The 20,118-nt window shown below is 46.7% G+C and overlaps 2 protein-coding genes across 8 annotated transcripts in view; both read right to left on the bottom strand.

Annotated features, from left to right (window-relative positions):
• Positions 1-2,523, bottom strand: part of TMEM164 (transmembrane protein 164) — a 57,835-nt gene extending 55,312 nt beyond the window's left edge. The window contains exons 1-2 of one of the 7 annotated variants that reach the window (XM_081897485.1): positions 2,407-2,523; positions 246-828 (exon numbers count right to left, since the gene is read on the bottom strand). In XM_081897485.1, the coding sequence (XP_081753611.1) occupies positions 246-707 (462 nt within the window). In that variant the 5' untranslated portion in view covers positions 708-828; positions 2,407-2,523. The other 6 variants (XM_081897487.1, XM_081897484.1, XM_081897486.1 and 3 more) reach the window with 6 other exon arrangements.
• Positions 2,524-18,387: 15,864 nt separating this feature from the next.
• The window catches only part of LOC309362024 (uncharacterized protein), a 37,074-nt gene continuing 35,343 nt past the window's right edge, over positions 18,388-20,118 (bottom strand). Inside the window, exon 7 of the mRNA XM_081897505.1 lies at positions 18,388-18,678. Coding sequence (XP_081753631.1) covers positions 18,495-18,678 — 184 coding nt within the window. The 3' untranslated portion in view covers positions 18,388-18,494. The remainder of the gene's footprint in view (positions 18,679-20,118) is intronic.

Consider the following 20,118-nt stretch of genomic DNA (forward strand, 5'->3'; position numbering starts at 1 on the left):
TACCCATTAACTTGGGGGTGGGGCCTTAAATATTTTAGGAGAGGGCTGAAGGGACCTTGGCCCCTAGGAGTTGGCTCCTATGATCTCCATATCTGGAATGAATGCCTATTATGCTAATGACCTGTTATACCATCTACTTTTATCCCTGAAAAAAGGCAGATATTTCCAGGAAAATTCTGTTTCCAGTGTGGCTAAACAAAAGAGGTCCAAAGGTTTTTGTTGTTTTTTTTAACAGTATTCCTCACCTGCATCATCGTAACTACGTGGCAGGGATTCAGCAAGTAGATGACTGTCTTAGAAGCAAACTTGAATCCCACTTCCAATCCAAAAGTGAGGCAGAAGAACACCAGCAACAGGTTCTTCCCTATGCTCTCCTCTTTCTTCCGAGACTGAGCAAGCAGGTCCACCACCTCCTTGGAATGGGTTCGCTTGATCTTCTTCAGGGACACCACCACCTCCAGAACTCCCACGCATAAGAAGATCAGGGTCTCTACCAGGCGCTGTTGCCAGGGGAGGAAGGCAGCACACTCAGGACCACCGTTGCCTTCAAAGCTTGGGTCCACCCCTCCGTACATCCAGTCCAGAAGATTGGAGAAGCTGTAACGACTCATGGCAAACCCCTTCTGTTCCTCTTCTGCTTGGCCGTCCTGGAGTAGGTGGGCGCTTGACGAGATCAAAGCTAATATGCTGTTTGGGTGACGAAACATGAAACAGAGAAGAGTCCTTATCAGCAAGTCCTCTCCCTTCCACTTGTGAGACACAGAAAGGAACTAGACAGGTGATCCTCAGCTCTCACTCTAGGGTGCTCAGGTAAGAAGCTAAACAAACCTGTGGGGAGGACAGGAAGTGAAACACAACTTAATTATCAAACCAGAAAACAGGATAAAGAAAGGACGCATAACAGAACCAAGCTCCCTGCTCTCTCTTCCAGCAGAAGGCCCAGTTAGCAAACTGTTGCTTTATGACCCTAAAAGAGCTTTGGCAACCTGTCACAATCCAGATGTTTTGATCTACAATTCTCAGGCCCAGCCAGCAAGGCCTCTGGAGGCCACCCGGTAGGCAAAACCTGCCTGAAAACCCCAGGCACTATTTAACCGGCACACTGTGTACAAACACACACCAGGTATAAACACACAGTGTGCCAGTTACATTGTGTCTGGTTGCCCAGGTTTCTAAAGAAGCATGGCTGGTAGTTCCTGGGTATATAAAATAACCACACAAAAACAGCGGTGAGGGATCTATATATAAAATATACCCATAGTCCCTCTCTCTCTCCTGCATAAATGATTTCTGGCTCTTATTTCTCTATTTGAAATATTTCACAGCCACTCTTCATCCAATGGAATCCGGCGCATCTGCTACAACAGGCACTACAATACACAAAGCAATGCAATAAAACAACATCCTTCACAGTAAATTTGTGGACGGAGAGGCAACAAAAGGCCACAGGAACTAAAAGTAAACAGAGGCAACATTACCTTCTTTTTTTAAAGAGCCACGGCAGGTTTGGGGGTTTTTTTAACCTCTTTACTCGGCACGGCTCCTTTCTCCCTCAACCCGGCTAAGCTCCCCACGCAAAAAAGAAAAAGGCGCTTCGCCAACGCGATGCGGTTGCCAAACGAGATCGTCAGCAACCACAACCCTTGAAGGTAGGCCTGCTCGCTTAATCATCACACTTTCACCAAATTCCCGCGAAAGAGGGAAGCGGAAAGGGGGCGAAGAGAGGGAGGAGGGAGCAAGAGGTGAGCAATTTATTTATTTATTGAATTGAAGAGTTGGAAGGGACCCCTAGGCTCATCTAGTCCATTTATTTCCCTCCCCCTCACTGGCGCCACGCTCCGCCTTCCCCCACTTCCTCACAACACCATTCGCTCGCGCGCGCGCCCCTACCTTCCATGGAAGTCCCCCCGCAACTCTTTCTGTCTGTGGAAGGGGCTAGCTATAATCTCCCCTCCCCGGAAAAAAAAGCTGTGCTTTCTGGTCCTCTGCCTCCTCCAGCTAGACTTCCCAGCGACGTGGTGCACCCCTTCCCTCCCAGTACCTCAAGGGAAGGCGGGAGCGAGGGAGGGGGCGGGTCGTGGCAGTACTGCAGGCCCTCCCTCAGCCCTTGCCGGGGCAGGCGCTACATGAGGAAACCCAACAGCCCGGCTCTGGGTTGCAGACTGGAGGAGGAGGAGGCGCAGCGGCGGCAGAAGTGGCGGCCAGCGCTTATCGGCTCCCCTTCCTCAGGTGTAGCTGGGGCGCAATCTGCGCTCTGGACGCCGCCGCTGCTGCTGCTGCTGCTACTCTCTGCTCGCCTCTTCCAGGAGAAGACCACCACCACCACGCCGCCCCCACCACAGCAGCCAGCGAAGCAGCATCACCCCACCGACGTGCTCAACTAAGGCTAAAAAATGGAAGGTGCACCCCGGATTGGTTGCGCGGGTCTTCCCGCTCCGCCTCTTAGAAGGCGGCTCCTGTGTTTCCGCGCTGCTGTTGCTGCCCCCTTTTCTTCTTCCTCCGCCTCGCTTCCACTTGTCGCCTCAGTCAGCCCGTCACTACAGCGTAAGGAAAAAAAGGCGGAGAGGCGCGCTTTGCCGCGCTTGCTCCGCGGGCTCGCTTTATGCCCAGGCTTTGCTTCTCCGCTGCGCCACGTGCGAGCGCAAACGCAAACAGTTCCTCTGGAGTGTGTTGTGTTCCACTGCCTTCAGTGGGGCTTAACTTCTGGTAAATGTGTGTAGGTGACAGCAGCCTCAGTGTTCCTCTGTGCTTTCCGCAAAGTGTTTTTAAAAAGAAAAACTAAAAACCTCCCCAGAAACAGCTAGCACCAAACCAGTGGCCCTCGAAATATTGCTAGGCTCCAACTCCTATCGCTCCTGACCGTTGGTCAAGCTGGATGGGGATGGCGGGAGTTGAAGGCCCAAGGACATCTGGTGAGCCACAGGATCCCTTCCCCTGAAACTGCATTTCATGGGAAAGGGTTCTAGCCCAGCCTTCCACCTAACATGCTGGATTTCTAACTGCAGGGCTGGTGAGGGTTTTCGTTTTGTTTTTTTGAAAAGCAGGCGCATACCTAGAGGTTGTCCAGGTTGCCCCCTACCAAAAGTGCAGGCCAAGGATGTGTGTGCAAAAATTACACCTGTCCGCTCTGGCTCAGAGTGCCAATGGTATGCGGGGGGGGGGGAGGGGGCGCTGATACAGCTCCTTGCTAAAGGCACAAGGGAGCCTAGAATTTCATCACATCAGCCCTTTGCACATAGGAACCTAGCATGTGCAGTGCTTAGAAATGCAGGTGACTAAGTGGTATATAAATGTGTTTTGGTTTCACTCCAGGAGGCACACCCTCTATTGTCTCTGTGACAGACAAGTGCCAGCAACTCTCCACTCCTGCCTTGGGTGGGGCATATGAGTAAGAACCTCTAAGGAAGAAGAGCACAGGATCTGGACTACTTTATGCAGGCAGGTAGCTAGCCCACTGGGCCACAAACAGCTTTTTTCTTTTATTGCTGTAGGAGGCAGTAATCTCAGCCCCAAAGTTTTGAGATTTAGCCACAAATCAAGCTTGCCTGCTAAGCCTTCTAAAAGTTCCTAGCTCCATAGTAGAAAGGAAAAGCAACAGATTTGCCAGTAGATTAAAAAAAAAAAGGTGTAGAGGCTGGATGGCTTAAATCTCCCTACCCTACATGTACATAACCAGCAGCTACAGAAAATCCCAGTGATACCAGTAAGGCCTGCAGCCTAGGAAGAGTTCCAAGAACTAGACAGGAGGGTTGATGGGCCATCTTCAAGCGGAGGTTTTCCACCTCGACACACAGGACCTAACCTAGCACAGTTGCATGGACAGTGTACTTTAAATCCTAGGGAAAGCTCTTGGAGAAGAGCTTAGGCTTAGCATCAAGATAACTGGAAACCTAATATAATGGTCATTAGGAGGCTCAGAAAGAAGGTATCCACAGAGAAAACATCCGTAGTGATAAACAATATTGTTTTATCACTAACAGAGTGACTTTGCAGTGTCAGATATCACTAATGATATGAATAACATTTGAGGCAGGCTCCGTGTATCTAGTCTTGTACTACAGTGAAAGGCTGGCTGCTATTTCAGCTAAATACAAAAGATGGCACATGTTCCAGCTATCACTTTTCGCCAGGAATGGCTCCTATTTTCATGAATCTCTCTCTAGTGAATTGCCGCCCCAGTGCCACTGTCACTGAGCTACATTCACATCTGAGCCTTCATCTGAGTACACCCTTTCAGCCTTCTTAGAACCAAATTGGAACCCCTACACCCAAATATGGATTTTTCCACATATCATTCTTGAGGTCAAGGTGGCAAAGTGGAGAAATGCGAATCAAGGCACAGCTGGGGTTGCAGTGGAATGGATTATCAAAGGGGCTGTGGTGGGAACAGGCTGCCTTCAGGCTACCTTTGGAAGTCCTGCAATTTCTAAATTGTATGGGGTTCCTTGTAATACCCCTGCTTCTTCCTCGAAGGGTTGGGTGGGATCCTAGCAGAAATTAAGGAAGAGCCACAGTGCATAACTGTTATTAGAGTAATTGCAAACCTGGGGGCAAAACCAGAGATGGATGGCTCTGACTACTGTTGCTTCTTGCAACCACCTACCATTGGCCACCCTGCCATCCAGTGGCACCAACTGCTATTACTCTTTCGCAGGCTAGGTTTTCTTTCAGACTACCGGTATTAATCTTTGTGGGCTTATTTTTCAAGGATGGTTTTCTTGCCACAGTACTTTGCTAAGAAATTATTACTCTTAAAGACTTGTGGAGCTGCTTGCAGTTTGACAAAAACGCTCCTGACTCTTGCTGCTACATTCAGAGCCAAGTTGCTGTTCCCTATTTGCAAAGCTTTTCTCCTCATTGGTTAATCTGCAACCTTCCTATGAACCTGAGTAAACATCCATATCTTGTGTTAACAGCAGAACAGACCTCCAAAGGCAATAGATTCCCTGGATATGAGATACTTTAACTCTTCACTTTTCCTTTTATTTGACCTCAGATGGCCTCTCTTCATCCTGTTGGCTTTCTGAAATGGTGGCAGTGCCATTGGTGATTAAGAGCAAGTAGGCACATTCATTTTAATATCATCCATTGAACCCAGAAGGCTTTAGAGGAAGTCCAGCGGTGACACACTGTTGTTGTTGTTGTTGCTGCTGCTGCTGCTGCTGGCATCTGTATGTCTCGAGAAAAAATGGAGTGCACCTCCAGGGGTGAAGTCAAACTGCTGTCTTAACAGCACCTAAGTGGCCTCTCTGGGGCACAAGCCCAGGAAGGGTGTATGGAGGTTCTGGGCTATCTAGATGACAAGGAACACACCCTTCAGTCTTGCTAATGTGGTCCAAAGGAAAACAGGGCAATACATTTGGCACCAGCTTGGCTGCAGGGGTTGCTTGAAAGAGGCCTACAAGCCTGCAAGGCACCATCCAACCACCCTAACCCTAACCCTTTTCTTCTCCCAAATATATCCTGTAGAGCAGTAGAGGCTTAGGGGCAGAGATGGACTATCTTCCCAGGTTGATGAGCCCCATCTGCAACTCACTTCACTCTACAGCAGGCATGTCCAAAGTCCATATTGGGGGTCTAATCCGGCCCACGGGTCGGTTTAATCCAGGCCTTGTGGCAGTTTATTTCCTGGGGTAAAATCCTAAAAGCTCAGCAACTTCAATCTTCGGGGTAAAATCATAAAAAAGCTGAACAACTTCAGTCCTAAAAAAGGTCAACAACTTTGGTTGGCCCCCACGGCCCTTCGCTTCGTCAAATCTGGCCCTCTTTGAAAAAATGTTTGGACACCACTGCTCTGCAGCATGTGCAGAAACTTCCTCCTTGACTGTTGGACCCACTAGTGGTTTCACTTTCTCAATGTGCCGGAGCCTGTCTTCGCATGCAGAGGAAGTCCCTAACTCGCCAAGAGTTTGAGACCCATTAGCCATCCTCACCTGGTTTGGCTGGCTCGTTAAAAGTTGTTTTCTGGCGTGTGGCTGCTATTGCATGCTGACAGCTTCTAGGAGACACAGGTGAGAACTGAGTGCAGGGTGGGGACCAAAGATGGACCAACTACCCCAAAAGAAGCAAGACATGTCCCCTACCAGAGGTACCACCCCTCCCCTAACACCTCATACAGCTAAAACGCTTTAGAGGAAATCCACATGCATTTCTTAAAGGTGACACAGTACTTGCCATGGAATCATCCTGTCAAAATCAGGATGGCTCCCCAAGTAAAGCCCTTTTCAACAGTGTGCTTAGGAATGTCACTGCACTGCAGGGACCAAGCATGGTCTGAGGGCCTACAAATCAGAGGTTAAGCAGGCCTGAATATGGTCTGTGCCGTTGAGTTCCATCATGGAAAGATGTGGAATATAAATGTAGTAAAAATGTTGTTGTTTAATCATTTAGTCGTGTCTGACTCTTCATGACCCCATGGACCAGAGCACGCCAGGCACTCCTGTCTTCCACTGCCTCCCGCAGTTTGGTCAAACTCATGCTGGTAGCTTCGAGAACACTGTCCAACCATCTTGTCCTCTGTTGTCCCCTTCTCCTTGTGCCCTCAATCTTTCCCAGCATCAGGCTCTTTTCCAGGGAGTCTTCTCTTCTCATGAGGTGGCCAAAGTATTGGAGCCTCAGCTTCAGGGTCTGTCCTTCCAGTGAGCACTCAGGGCTGATTTCCTTCAGAATGGATAGGTGTGATCTTCTTGCAGTCCATGGGACTCTCAAGAGTCTCCTCCAGCACCAGAATTCAAAAGCATCAATTCTTCAGCAATCAGCCTTCTTTATGGTCCAGCTCTCACTTCTATACATCACTACTGGGAAAACCATAGCTTTAACTATATGGACCTTTGTTGGCAAGGTGATGTCTCTGAAATATGTGGAATATAAATGTAGTAAGAATACAAATTTTCAAAATATCTAAATTATATACTGAAGGTGGTATAACAGAAAAAGTATAGCTTGAATGGAAGCTAAGGGCTACAACCAACATGCCCTCAATCAAGGTTTCAGCAAACTGTCACTGTTAAAGTCTGTTTTCAAACATGAAACTTTTCAGGTAATGCTGTGTCACAGGAACACACCCACACATTAGCTAATTGTGGTTTGTGCACACAGAGGCCTCCTGCTAGGATGGTTCCATCTTCTTCTCTTTCCTCTCTTATCTCCCCTGCAGCAGACTGCATGCTTGTCTGGGCCAGGGGACCTATTTTTAGGTCACATCTGCACCTTATGTTTAAATCAGGAGCATGCCACCTTAACAGCAATGGCTCCCCCCAGAGAATCCTGGGAACTGGAGTTTGTTAGAGGTGTTGAGTGTGACAGTGTTTCCCAACCTTGTGCCTCCAGCTGTTTTTGAACTACAACTCCCATCATCCCTGACTAGCAAGACCAGTGGCAAGGGATGATGGGAATTGGAGTCCAAAAACAGCTGGAGGCACAAGGTTGGGAAACACTGGATTAGAAGATCCCCTGTTCCCCTCACAGAGCTACAATGGTTTAACAGTCAGCTAGCGAATTCTGAGCAGGTGGTGCCTGGTGGAGCTGGGCCTCCAGGAGGCCCGATAGAGTGAGCCCTACTTCTTATGAGAGCCAGTGTGGTGTAGTAGTTAAGGGCGGTGTGCTCGTAATCTGGTGAACCAGGTTTGCGTCTCTGCTCCTCCACATGCAGCTGCTTGGTGACCTTGGGCCAGTCACACTTCTTTGAAGTCTCTCAGCCCCACTCACCTCACAGAGTGTTTGTTGTGGGGAGGAAGGGAAAGGAGAATGTTAGCCACTTTGAGACTCCTTCGGGTAGTGATAAAGCGGGATATCATATCCAAAGTCCTCCTCCTCTTCTTCTTCTTCTTCTACTACTACTACTACTACTACTATCTCCCATTGAGTCAGTCTGGTGGAATGGCTGCCCCAGGTGACAGACAAATGAGGGGAGAGGTGGCCTGATGAAGCTGGCCTGCCGCAGCACAGCCGATGGAGTGAACTCTGCTTCTCAGCTCTTCCACTGATGGAGGCGGATGTAATTAGGAAAAGAAACAAATACTTACAGTAGTTAGAAATATAAGATGACAAATGGAATTTGACAAATCTATGCAGCACAGTGCCTGGCGTGCTCTGGTCCATGGGGTCACGAAGAGTCGGACACGACTAAACGACTAAACATGCAGCACAGTGGAGCTGGGCGGGACCTGCAAGGGTGAACATCACCTTCCATGCGCCCTATCCTTTAAGCGCCACAGCCCCTCTCTACCTCTCTGACCAGAGACAGAGCAGCTAAGGCTGGGGTCCTTGAGTGCTACAGCCCCTCTCCACCCCTCAGGTCAGACTTGACCCAAGGATGGAGAAGCCGTGGCCAGGCGCCTACAGCCAGCAGCCTCTTTCCTCTGTGGAGGAGCTGCATGTGTTGCAGCCCAGTTGAGGAGAGGGGTGGCAGCTCTCTGCCACCAATTCTCCAGTCCAAGGAAGCTCTCACATGTCAGAGACAGGCTCCAATGGGAGCCTGTTGCGGGGAGGGCGCCTGGTTGCCCCCTCCAGAAAATGCGCCCAGTGGATTGCGGGCTGCGTGGGTCTGGCTGGTTTTGGGAGTGTCATGCATGTGATGTCATGCACATGTGATGTGCCCCCCCCCAATGTTGGGCACAACTCGGCACACCTACTTGGGGAAGAAGAAAAGGCCCAACATTATCATGTATTTTTGTGAACTTTGTAGCTAATGAAAGGTAAAGGACGCCTGGACCCCTTTTACTGTAGTTAATAGCAACAGCTGGGGAGAGAACAGCATAATCTCAGGTATGTGGGTGTACCTCTGGTGATTTATTTGTCTGGTTTGTTTATTATTAAAAATATGTACAGTACAGAGCAAACTTCATCTGCACTGATACCAGGCACACCATGCAACTGTTGGAATTTTTATTAGCACAAGGGCTTGCACTCCCCTGTAGGGATGACACCCACTCCTGGAACTGCATGCCAATGGTGCATGGTGCTGAGAGGCAGAGGGGAGGGTAGCAGATAATGTGGCTCTTATCTTTGTACTGTAAGGCTCTATTCCAGCTATGCAGAAGCCAGAGGTTTCTATGCCTGCTCTCAAATATTTCAGTCCACTTAAGATGCATTATCACAGTTAAAGGAATCATTCCAACAAAGGCAAAAGGCACTTGAAATGTGGAGTACAGCTGGAGAGGAGCATGATCTGGGGAAATATGAGGGTAAGTTGCACTTGGCTTGTGGGCTGGAGGTTCCCCGCCCCTGTCACAAAACCCAAGAGTTATATCCAACCTTAGCTGGATTAGCTTGGCTCCTGTTAGTCCTCTTCACATGCTCTGCTTGCTTTTGCAGCACTGTCCCTCATGCCAGGGGAATACTGCACTCATAACCCCCTCTTGCCCATCTGGAGAACGAAGCCCTCCTCTGCCAGCTAGGGGTGATGGGGCAAGCCTGGAGACTTCAGGTCAGCTCAGGGGGCAGGGGTCTGGCAGCACTAGTTGTGGTGTAGTGGTTAAGAGTGCCAGTGTGGTGTAGTGGTTAAGAGCGATAGACTCGTAATCTGGTGAACCGGGTTCGTGTCTCCGCTCCTCCACATGCAGCTGCTGGGTGACCTTGGGCTAGTCACACTTCTTTGAAGTCTCTCAGCCCCACTCACCTCACAGAGTGTTTGTTGTGGGGGAGGAAGGGAAAGGAGAATGTTAGCCGCTTTGAGACTCCTTCAGGTAGTGATAAAGCGGGACATCAAATCCAAACTCTTCTTCTAATTCCCAGCAGCCCTTAAGAAACTACAGTGTCTAGAATTCTTTGTCTCTCTGTGAGCAAGGTGCCTTTTTTCAGCTGATGGAGGTCATGCTTGCCCCATTTTTGTCCTAGTCTCAATATGTATTGCATCTGAACTTTTGTGTGTGTGTGTGCGCGCACGTGTATATGAAGTTGTTTAATTGATTAATTAATTAAATTCACATACCACCTTTCATCCGAGGGTCACAGGGTGGTTTACAGTATAAGAATACAAGAATGCACAACTTAACAACAAACAGAACAATAACCCGCATTGTTCATTGGTCTGATGAATAAAATGGCATTATATATGTTTTGTGTTAGATCAGTTTGAGATATTTTATAGGAAGCAATTCATAAATGGAATGAAATGAAAAATTTTATGGTGCTGTCCTTTTTTTCTTCTCTTTTAGAGGTAGCAGCTATTTGTGCCACACTACTCCCCAGGAGAGGGACGTGGGTGGTGCTGTGGGTTAAACCACAGAGCCTAGGACTTGCCAATCAGAAGGTCGGTGGTTCGAATCCTCGTGACGGGGTGAGCCCCCGTTGCTCGGTCCCAGCTCCTGCCAACCTAGCAGTTCGAAAGCATGTCAAAGTGCAAGTAGATAAACAGGTACCGCTCCAGCAGGAAGATAAATGGTGTTTCTGTGCGCTGCTTTGGTTCGCCAGAAGCCGCTTAGTCATGCTGGCCACATGACCCAGAAGCTGTACGCCGACTCCCTCGGCCAATAAAGCGAGATGAGCACCGCAACCCCAGAGCCGGTCACTACTGGACCTAATAGTCGGGGTCCCTATACCTTTACTACTCCCCAGGACAGTCATCTTCTGACTAGCATCCATGGCATTTTCTCATAACTCCAATGGCAACTGCCCCCCTCCAAAAAAAAATATTATTTTGTGTCAGACCATTGGTCCAATGAGTTCACTGCAGTATATACGGCTTTATCTGTGATGTAAATGCCATACCCTCCAAGTGCCCCTTTTTTCCCAGGGACAGTCCTGGAATTACAAAAGCCACCCCGGCTTCTGAATGGATCCCAAAATGTCCCTATTTCTCCTGCCAGTGCTGCCGCCGCCAAGCCTAGGGAGGAGGATGAGCCGGCACTTGTCCTGAGCAGCAGCAGCGGCAGTGGTGACTGTGAGAGAACACCCTGTTACTTCTCCATAGCTTCTCCATGGCCACCTCTCCTGACCTCAGCTCATAGTGGCTGCTCTTAGACGCAGGTAGAGAAAAGGGCAGCCCTGGGTGGGAAGGAAGGTGGAGTGGAGTGGAGTGCATGGGATCTTGATTTTATTTAATTTTATTGGTGTATTCATGTTTAATCTTGCCCCTTTTTGCAGGGGTAAGATCATGGTATGAGATCACAGCACCCAAAACGGCTGCTGTGCTCTTGTGTGAAAAAATAGGATGTCCTGGTTTTCCCAAGACAGGGGCGGGGAACCTCCAGCCCTCAAGCCAAGTGCATCTTACCCTCATATTTCCCCAGATCATGTTCCTCTCCAGCTGTACTCCACATTTCAAGTGCCTTTTGCCTTTATTGAAATGTTTCCTTTAACTGTGTTAATGCATCTTAAGTGGACTGAAATATTCAATGAGCGAATGGTCCACTTAGCGTTTCACATAGGACTTCTTAGGTTACTGTGACCAGGTTCAACCCTGAAATCTCCAGCCAAGGGTGAGAAAGATTCCTGTCTGAAAACCCTGGAGAACCACTGCCAGTCAGTGCAAATAGGCCAGGAGTATGGGGAATGTTTTTTCTGCTGTGGACTGCACTCCTTGGAGTGGGGGTAATTTTTCATGGGTGCATACTCGTAGTGGGTGAGCCCAAAGTCACTGCAGACAGTAAACTAACAGAATCCCTAATCTATTTCAATTCTGCCGCTCTAGTCTTCCCCACAACAAAAATAGAGCCGGGGGGGTGAATTCTATAGACCACCCCCAACCCTCAAGTGTGCCCTGATTCTGCACTGAGTACCAGCTGGTCACAACTGGGTGAAATCAACTCCACTCGGCTCACTTAGCCAGCTCTCAGTGATACAGACCAGATCATCTTCCTCAGCCACAATCTGATAATGGATGTAAAGGTAAAGGGACCCCTGACCATTAGGTCCAGTCATGGCCGACTCTGGGGTTGTGGTGCTCATCTTGCTTTATTGGCTGAGGGAGCCATGTCATGTGGCTGAGGGAGCCGGGTCATCCAGAGCAGCGCACGGAAACGCCGTTTACCTTCCCACTGGAGTGGTACCTAATTATCTACTTGCACTTTGATGTGCTTTTGAACTGCTACGTGGGCAGGAGCAGGGACCGAGCAACGGGAGCTCACCCTGTCGCAGGGATTTGAACTGCCGACCTTCTGATCAGCAAGTCCTAGGCTCTGTGGTTTAACCCACAGCACCACCCGCATCCCCTGATAATGGATGAGAGAGGTCTTATTCAGAGCCGCCCTGGCTTTCAGTAACAGCAGACTTGAGGCCTGGCTGACAGGACAATCGCATTGGAGGAGGGGCTGGCACATGGCACAGTTACTAACTGTGCCCCTTACCTGAGCTGCCCCATCTCACACATCATATTTCCTCCTACACAGAGCCACTGCAATTGGCAGCCTCCTGCTGTCCAAACGCATCTCCCCTTCCTCAAAAAAACAAATGGAGGGAAAACCCTTCACACATATTAAAAACTATTAAAGCAATTGTAGCACATTCCCATATTCTGCATTGTTAGATCGCGGGGAAGTGGGGTGTGGGAATGACACCGGTCCCATCCTACTACTTGCCTGCTCAAAGGATTCTTAAGTGGACACACAGTTCTCCTGCATGCGATGCCAATCAAGAATTCTATGCCACTGCCCCCACTTTGAAGGGTAGTACTTGGCCCTTTGAAGTGTGACTGAATAGCTGCTGTTATAACACTAGGAGCAGTTTTGCAATGCTGCGGTCTGCAGACAATCCTTTATTCAGAAGGCCTGTATTTGTCACCCTTGTTCATAGCATCCAGTTCTGGTTATTTAGAGAGTCTTCAGAGGGCTCTTTAGACACACAACCATTTTCTTGGGCCCTGCATTACAGTAACAAATTTTAATCAGCGTGGGGTAAAAGGTGTACTGGTGCACTTCTTCTTTTTTAAGGGGTGAGTAAGGGTTCAGAACTTGCAAGCCATAGAAGGGTTTTTGAATGTTCATGTTGCATCACTCCTTGAGATTTGAATGTGAAGCCCAAGGCATTGATCCAAACACACATTTTCCCTAACTATGAAGCCTTTTAATTGGGGCTGACATTATGCTAGAGTTTAAACACTCTGCAAAGGCTCCTTTTTGTGTGCCAATTTATATTTCTAGCCCACAGATCACCATCTGGAGAGTGGGTTACCCCTGGAAATATGAAAGTCAGTGATCTCTCACCAAGAAAGTCGGAAACAGAATGTCAGGGTCACAACATCATCTCTGCACTCCTGACAAAATGCAACTAGTAGAAGCCAAGAATGGACAGCACTGGGAGTATGTCAGGGAGAGGCAGACTTCATCTAATTACTAAACTTCCTTAGACTCCACTTGCAATTTCTAAACCGGCATAATGGTACGGTACATTAGTAAAGCATTATATGTGCATGGTGGTTAAAGTGTGTGTTAATATTGGTTTCTCCCTGTTATTAATAGTTCATTCATGAGATGGCTTTGCTCACCAATTTCTTCACTGTATGCAAAGGTAAGCATTCAGTCTTGGAAGCCAGATGGGTGCAAGCAAAGTTGCGCCATAAATCTCCATCACTTTCTGTCAATTTATTTTTGGGGATCTAATTTAGCAGGAATATTCTGCCAGAGAGTGCAGAATAAGCTGTCAGCTTTGAGTGCATAAAGTAGAAGCATATAAATAAAAGGCGCACTGTGGTTTCATGATTTTTAATCTGAACAGCTGCATGTTTTAATTACAATGTAGCAAGTGGAATGGCTTAGATCACATATCTGCCAGCTTTCAGGGCAATTACTTGTGCCGTTTCTCTCTTTTTTTGCAGCAGCTGGTTTTCTTTTTTCACAAAGCAAAATAAAAATTAGAAATTAGAAACACTTGCCCGTGGGAGACGAAGGTGGGTGAAAAGCAGGAGTGAGAAATGGAAGAATATCTGTTAGCTTTAGGTTCCACCCCCCTCCCCAGCCCCAGATATAAAAAGCTCAAAGCCTTGATTTGCTCTGCAGTGAATCTGTTCTATCCATGTTAGATCAAAGGAGCCCCGTTTACTTCTCAAGGTGATGTTGAATCAAGAGACCTTTTGACAATATCCGGTCCAGAAGAAAAGGTGGATAGGAAGAGGCCTGGCAAATGAACTTAACAAATGCCCTGAATGTGTCACCAAAGTATCAACACTTTCCTGAGAGAATATAATAGGATTTGAAATGAAGCTTCTGCTGCAAGAGATACTAGAATCCAATGCATTTCTGAAACGACTGTCAGAAATGTTTTCTTGTATGCAAGTTAAAGAGACTGCTTCTGCTGTGGGTCCCAGTTAGTTTTCCTGTGGATTCCTTGACTACTGTCCTGCAACAGCCTATACAGTCATACCTCAGGTTAAATTTGCTCCAAGTTGAGCGTGTTCAAGTTGCGCTCCGCGGCAACCCGGAAGTAACGGAGCGTGTTACTTCCGGGTTTCGCCGCTTGCGCATGCGCAGACGCTCAAAATGACGTCACGTGCATGTGCAGAAGCAGCAAAAAGTGATGCATGCGTGCGCAGACATGCCGTCGCTAGATACGTTTACCTCTAGATGCGAACAGGGCTCCGGAACAGATCCCGTTCGTATCTAGAGGTACCACTGTATAGGCAACAGCTTGGACCCTGGGGGAAGTGGCAGAAGAAGGGGGAGTTGGGGATGCGGTCTGCCCCAGGTGTCATCACTGAGGGGTGTGTGACAAAATGAGTTCTTTTATTTAAAATGGGCTCACAAATTTTTTTGGAGTGATATGGTGACTTAGGCGCCTGCAGGATCTGTGCTGCCTAAAATGGCAGTGTGGGACTTGCTTCTGCCTACTGCCTCTTCTCAGCTGCCCTACAGGTGAGGGGGAGGCGGCGGAGAGGCTCCAAGCGGCGGAGAGGCTCACCCCACCCCCACGGGCAGCTTGCCCCACCCCCAGCTGCAGGATATGTCCCCGCACCAGGCACCCAAGTGGCTAGCTACGCTGCTGCCTGGGGGAGAAGATGGTGAAGGGGCAAGGCGCAAATTCCCCTCCATCTGCACTTTCACCCTTGCCCTCACCTTTTCCCATCTACCGCTTTGACTCCTTACCCCAATCTCCAAATGCATACAGAGCACATATAGCATATGCTGAGATAAGTTTAACTTCACAATCCAAAGGTGACCTAGATACACATAGGAGTCACAGATAAAAGAAATGACATATTAGAAACATTAACTGATCACATACTGATCACATGTTAGGGGAAGAGATGAATAGAAGTGCTGACGCGCAGTTTTCACATTTCCTTGATTGCCAATTACTGGCAGTTGCAAGTTTAATGGCAAGATGTCTGCAGTGGGCTGTGAATGAATGCCAAGTGTATAAATAAGTTCTTTGTTTCGTACAAAAATCTATATTTGGGAAGAACATCAGTTTTCTACATGTTGGAATCCTTTTAATACACACACACACACACACACACATATATATTTTTCTTTTCAGGGTAGGTAAGCCGATCAGAGTAGCTTCACAGTCAGCTAACACTGTTCACACTTCATTAGCTCCTCTGAGGATTTTGACACTCTGAAGTTTACGTAAGTGCTGTTCTCAGAAGAGAAACACTGAGTTGGGGGCAGGGTTCCTTTCCTAGACCCTCCAAGTGTCCCTATTTTCCAGGGACATCCCTGATTTAGAGAAGCCATCCCAATTTCTGATTTGATCCCAGAATGTCCCACTTTTCCTTAGGACATCCCTATTTTCATTGGAAAAATGTTGGAGGGTATGGAGTTATCTGACCCATGAGCCATCAGAAGGCAATCCTATATAGGGAAGTTTTTTTTAAAAAATGTTTAATGTCTTATTATGTTTTTATATATGTTGGAAGCTGCCCAGAGTGCTGGGGCAACCCAGTAAGTTGCATGGGATATAAACAGTAAAATTATCATTATGGAATGGGACATCCCTATTTTCATCGGTGGAATGTTGGAGGCTATGCTTTGCTTTCCACCAGTCCTTGTTATTTGTTTCAAACTATAGGAATCTTGGAAGAGAAAATGTAGAGCTTCACGGCCTTTGGACCCCCCCAGCAATGTGACTCTTTTAGAGTGTGAACACACTGTCGGGCAGTGGGCATTTGGTGGGGGGCAGGGCATCTTTCCAGTGTGCTATACACATGATGTCACCCCCATGCTTCCCAAAGGTTGGGGCCTGTTGTGGGATGGCGGCAATTCCTCCTCTGGATCTGGCAGTCGTGCTAGAGGCAAGGGGTTTTCACAGGCTTGAGTGAACCCTTTTCAGCTTCATCCAGGCCCAGGAAGTAGATCACAGCTTGCCTGCTTATTTGGCCAATGGCAGGCGGCCCGCAGGGGCCAGCCTTGCCACGGGACAGATCGGACTGAGCCAGCAGGCTTCACTTGGGTCCATCCCATGGGTTTTTAATCCCAGGGCCTAGTTCACCTCCTCGTCCACTTGTAGGACGTAGGTAGACATACAGATAAATGAAAGAATGCAAATTGGTCACTACATCCTTCTGTTTGTTCACTTAAAGAAGCTAGATTTCCAGGGGAGCGCTGAGTAATTTTTTTTTCTCCTGGAAAGGGGGTAGTAGGCCAAATAAGTTCGGGAACCACTGCCAAAATATAAAATGCATAAATCTAAAATGCATTCTGTTGGAATTTTTATAATCTGTTTTGTCCCAAGAATGCACTTCTCAAGTGCTTGCTGCCTACATGTGCACACCAGTAGTGCTTTCTTGGGTTTCAAAGGGGAGGCATGTAGAAGAAAAAGCGCCAGCAGTCTGTGTTTTATTCCAGTGGTGGGCAGCCTATGGTCCTCCAAGTGTTGTTGGACTTCAGTTCCCATCAGCCCCAGCCATCTGCCCAGGAAGGCTAGCCTGGTGCCTTCTTTACACAATAGGCATGTTTATTTCCCCAGGCTGTTAACTGTTAATTTGTGTAGACTTGCTGCTGCTGCTAGTTTTTATTCATTGTTTTAAATGTCCAGGTTAGTAGTTGTTCTGGGGTAATGCTACCTGTTCTTTTTTTTTAATATATTTTTTATTAACAAACCAATCAAATCACATTAATTACAAATTCCAAATCCAATTTTTTAAATTTTTGTTGGGGGTACCCATGCTTCGAGCTCAGAAAGGGATCCAAACATCTCTCTTGCTGCTGCTTTAATATTCCCAGTTCTGTCCAAATAGTATTCACAGTTCTGTCCAATCTTCTCTTTATTATTTTCCTCATCTTCTTGTTGTTATATATTCCTTTCTTTGTGACCTCTGATAGTCTCCACAAGCAGGTTAAAAACAAACGTTATATCCTGTGTGGATTTTCCATTCCTCCAAGAGCCATATTCAAACAGACAGACGCCATTTCAACACTTCCATACAAAACATTATTAAAGTCTGCCCATTAGTCCTCGCAGGCCTGTCATTCTCTCCTCAATCTTCTTCTGCCAGGTCAAACTCACAGTCCGATATAATAACAAAGCCATGGTCTCCTCCCCCTCGATCGTAAATCCTGCAACCAGGCCTGCTTCCTAACAAGTCTCTTTTTATAACTGCGTCATTCCAAAGGCCTTTCATTCCTTCCCAGATATTCCACAAGCCATGTCTTTGATTAGTAATTCATTTCCACACAGTTCTTAATCATCCCGCTTGTAATCAGTAATTGCAACGATTCTTCCTGGGCGGGGGGACTGTTAGGTAATCACATAAGATAAAAAAAGAAAAGTCCCCCCTCCCATTCCGTCCTGTCCCGACATACCGACCCTTTGATCCTTCTTCTTGATATATTCCTGTTGAATCCAGCCCATCGCTTCACTTCACAGAGGTCACTTCTATTAGCAGTTTTAACTTCACTCGAAATATGTGCATTTGCTTCTCTCTAATTGTTTATTTTGAGCTGCTGCAACCAGGCCGCGCGATCAGAGACAGCATCTGGGAGAGCCATCCCACACAAGTGCTGTGCGCCTTGTGCCCTCACCCCCTTCTTTCGAACTCGGGGGTGATTTATGGCAACCACAGGCGAGGCAGTGTTCCCCATTCCTTTGGGGTAACAAGGGAGGCTGCATACTCCCATATCAGCCTCTTAATTACCTCATGTGAGACGGAGAGATGGTATTGTCGGCCATCTTCCAATGCATCCCTAGCGGCCCCCTGCTGCTGGAAATCATAAATCGTGATTCATAATTCGTGATTCGTAATTTGTAAATATCGTGAATTGTAAATAATAATTCATTAATATCGTGAATTGTAAATCATAATTCATAAAAATGAGTCGTAATTCAAAATTCATAAATATCATGAATCCTAAATCATAATTCATAAATATCATGAATCCTAAATCATAATTCATAAATATCATGCATCATGAATCATAATTCATGATTCATAATTCATGATTCGTAATTCATAAATATCATAAATCGTAAATCTTGTTGATTCTTTTATTGCTGTGAGCCACCCTAAGAATATTTATATTGGTGTTTGGAATAGAAAACAAATAAATTATAGAATATAGCTTCCCCACCTCCACCCCTCCCTTGGTTTATTAAAGAAGAAGAAAATTATACAGTCCTTCCTAGAATTCTGTGGTGGAAAACACAAAGAGAATGTCATTTTTTAAAAAGACAAAGGCATGTAGTATAGCTTTTGAACTCAGCTTGTATTTTAATTCCGTCAGCTCCTTAATTATACTTTGTGGAGTGTGATGCCTCCTGGTGGTTGTCTGCTTTTTAAAATGTGCATACTCTCTCATCTCAATCCTGCTGAAGGCGGGTGCAGATCAGTTCACTTCTCTTGTAAGATTTGTGGTTATTGCTTTTCATGTCTTCTAAACTGAAATATTGCTATAGTTGTACAACCAATAATAAACAAACGTTGCAGTTCATTGCACTTGATGCAAACAGGTCTGCCATAAGTGGAAAACAGGGCTGTGGTAATACCTGCATTTTTTTTTAATAGGCATGAATTCATTCAGAATCAATAAAATCTTAGGCTCCCTTCTGCCAATGGCTACAGGTGAGAGTTGCCAAAATGCAATTAACTCTTCAAGTTCACTTCGTCGCTTAAATTTTAATTCCCTATTGGTATATCTATCTGTGTTTTGTTTTCAGAAGGGTGACTTTCACATATATTGACAACATTGCTGCAGTTGTAATGAGATATTCAAAAGTTACTGCAATAAGTCAGGGTCTGCAAATGTACTTACCGGCTTGCCAATAAAGAGCTTTTAAAAATTATTGTTAAATGCTATTCCAGTCTCCAAGAGGTAAGAGATGCCAGGGATTGTAGCACTTGCCCTGAGTTCAATTTCCTTGGAATGAAGGTCGGCAGACACTGTCGTGTCATTAGCATCTATGGATTTATTTACACATATAAACAACCTGAGCATAGGATGGAGATGCTCACAGTATTAACACTCCCAAATATATTGAATCTCCATGAGCCACAAGTTTGGATCCAGCACTTAGCGAGCATGTCTCTGTGCCTCCAGCTACCAGCCCACTTCCAGCTCAACTGATGTACAACATTGGCTATTGTTCTCCTACAAAGATGGGGGGGAGGCCCACCCATTTGTTCTGTGGCACAGAGCAACTCCTTTGGTTATGCAAATCATGGTGCTTAATTAATCAGCCAAAGACAGTACCTAAACAAAGGAACTGGTTTGGCAAACTTGCTCTCAAACATTCTAGCCCCTCAGATACAGGATCCCAAGAATTAGGAGGAATTCAGGGCATCATCCAGGCTGATCCTCCAAATTCATAACAGTATTCATTCTGATGAGTCCTTTGTCCCTCTTCTGAGCTGACAAGCACCAAACATCTTGCTGCCTTCCACAGCTGCTTCCACATTTTGCATTTAGTGTGGAATAACCGTGCTTCATTTAGTTGGTCAATTTATATACCTCTTAATGCCAAAATAGGCATTAAGGAGACTCTGGTCAGGAGAACATGGAAATGCCTATGTAAACTTGTTGTGTTTTTTTAAAACAGCATCTACGTAGTGTCATCAAATCACTGTTCTTCCCTGTGTTCCTTGTGTTATTTCCACCTTTTCTCAAATTACAGAAAATCCAAACTTTCTGGAAAGTACAGAACACAATATCTGCCAGGTGTAGATAGCCTTAGCACAGCCTTCACCCACCTGGTGCTGCTCCCCCAGGACTTTGGACAGCAATTCCCATTGACCCAAGTTAGGTGGTT

Source organism: Podarcis melisellensis (assembly GCF_964234715.1).
Source record: "Podarcis melisellensis genome assembly, chromosome: Z".
NCBI lineage: Eukaryota > Metazoa > Chordata > Lepidosauria > Squamata > Lacertidae > Podarcis > Podarcis melisellensis.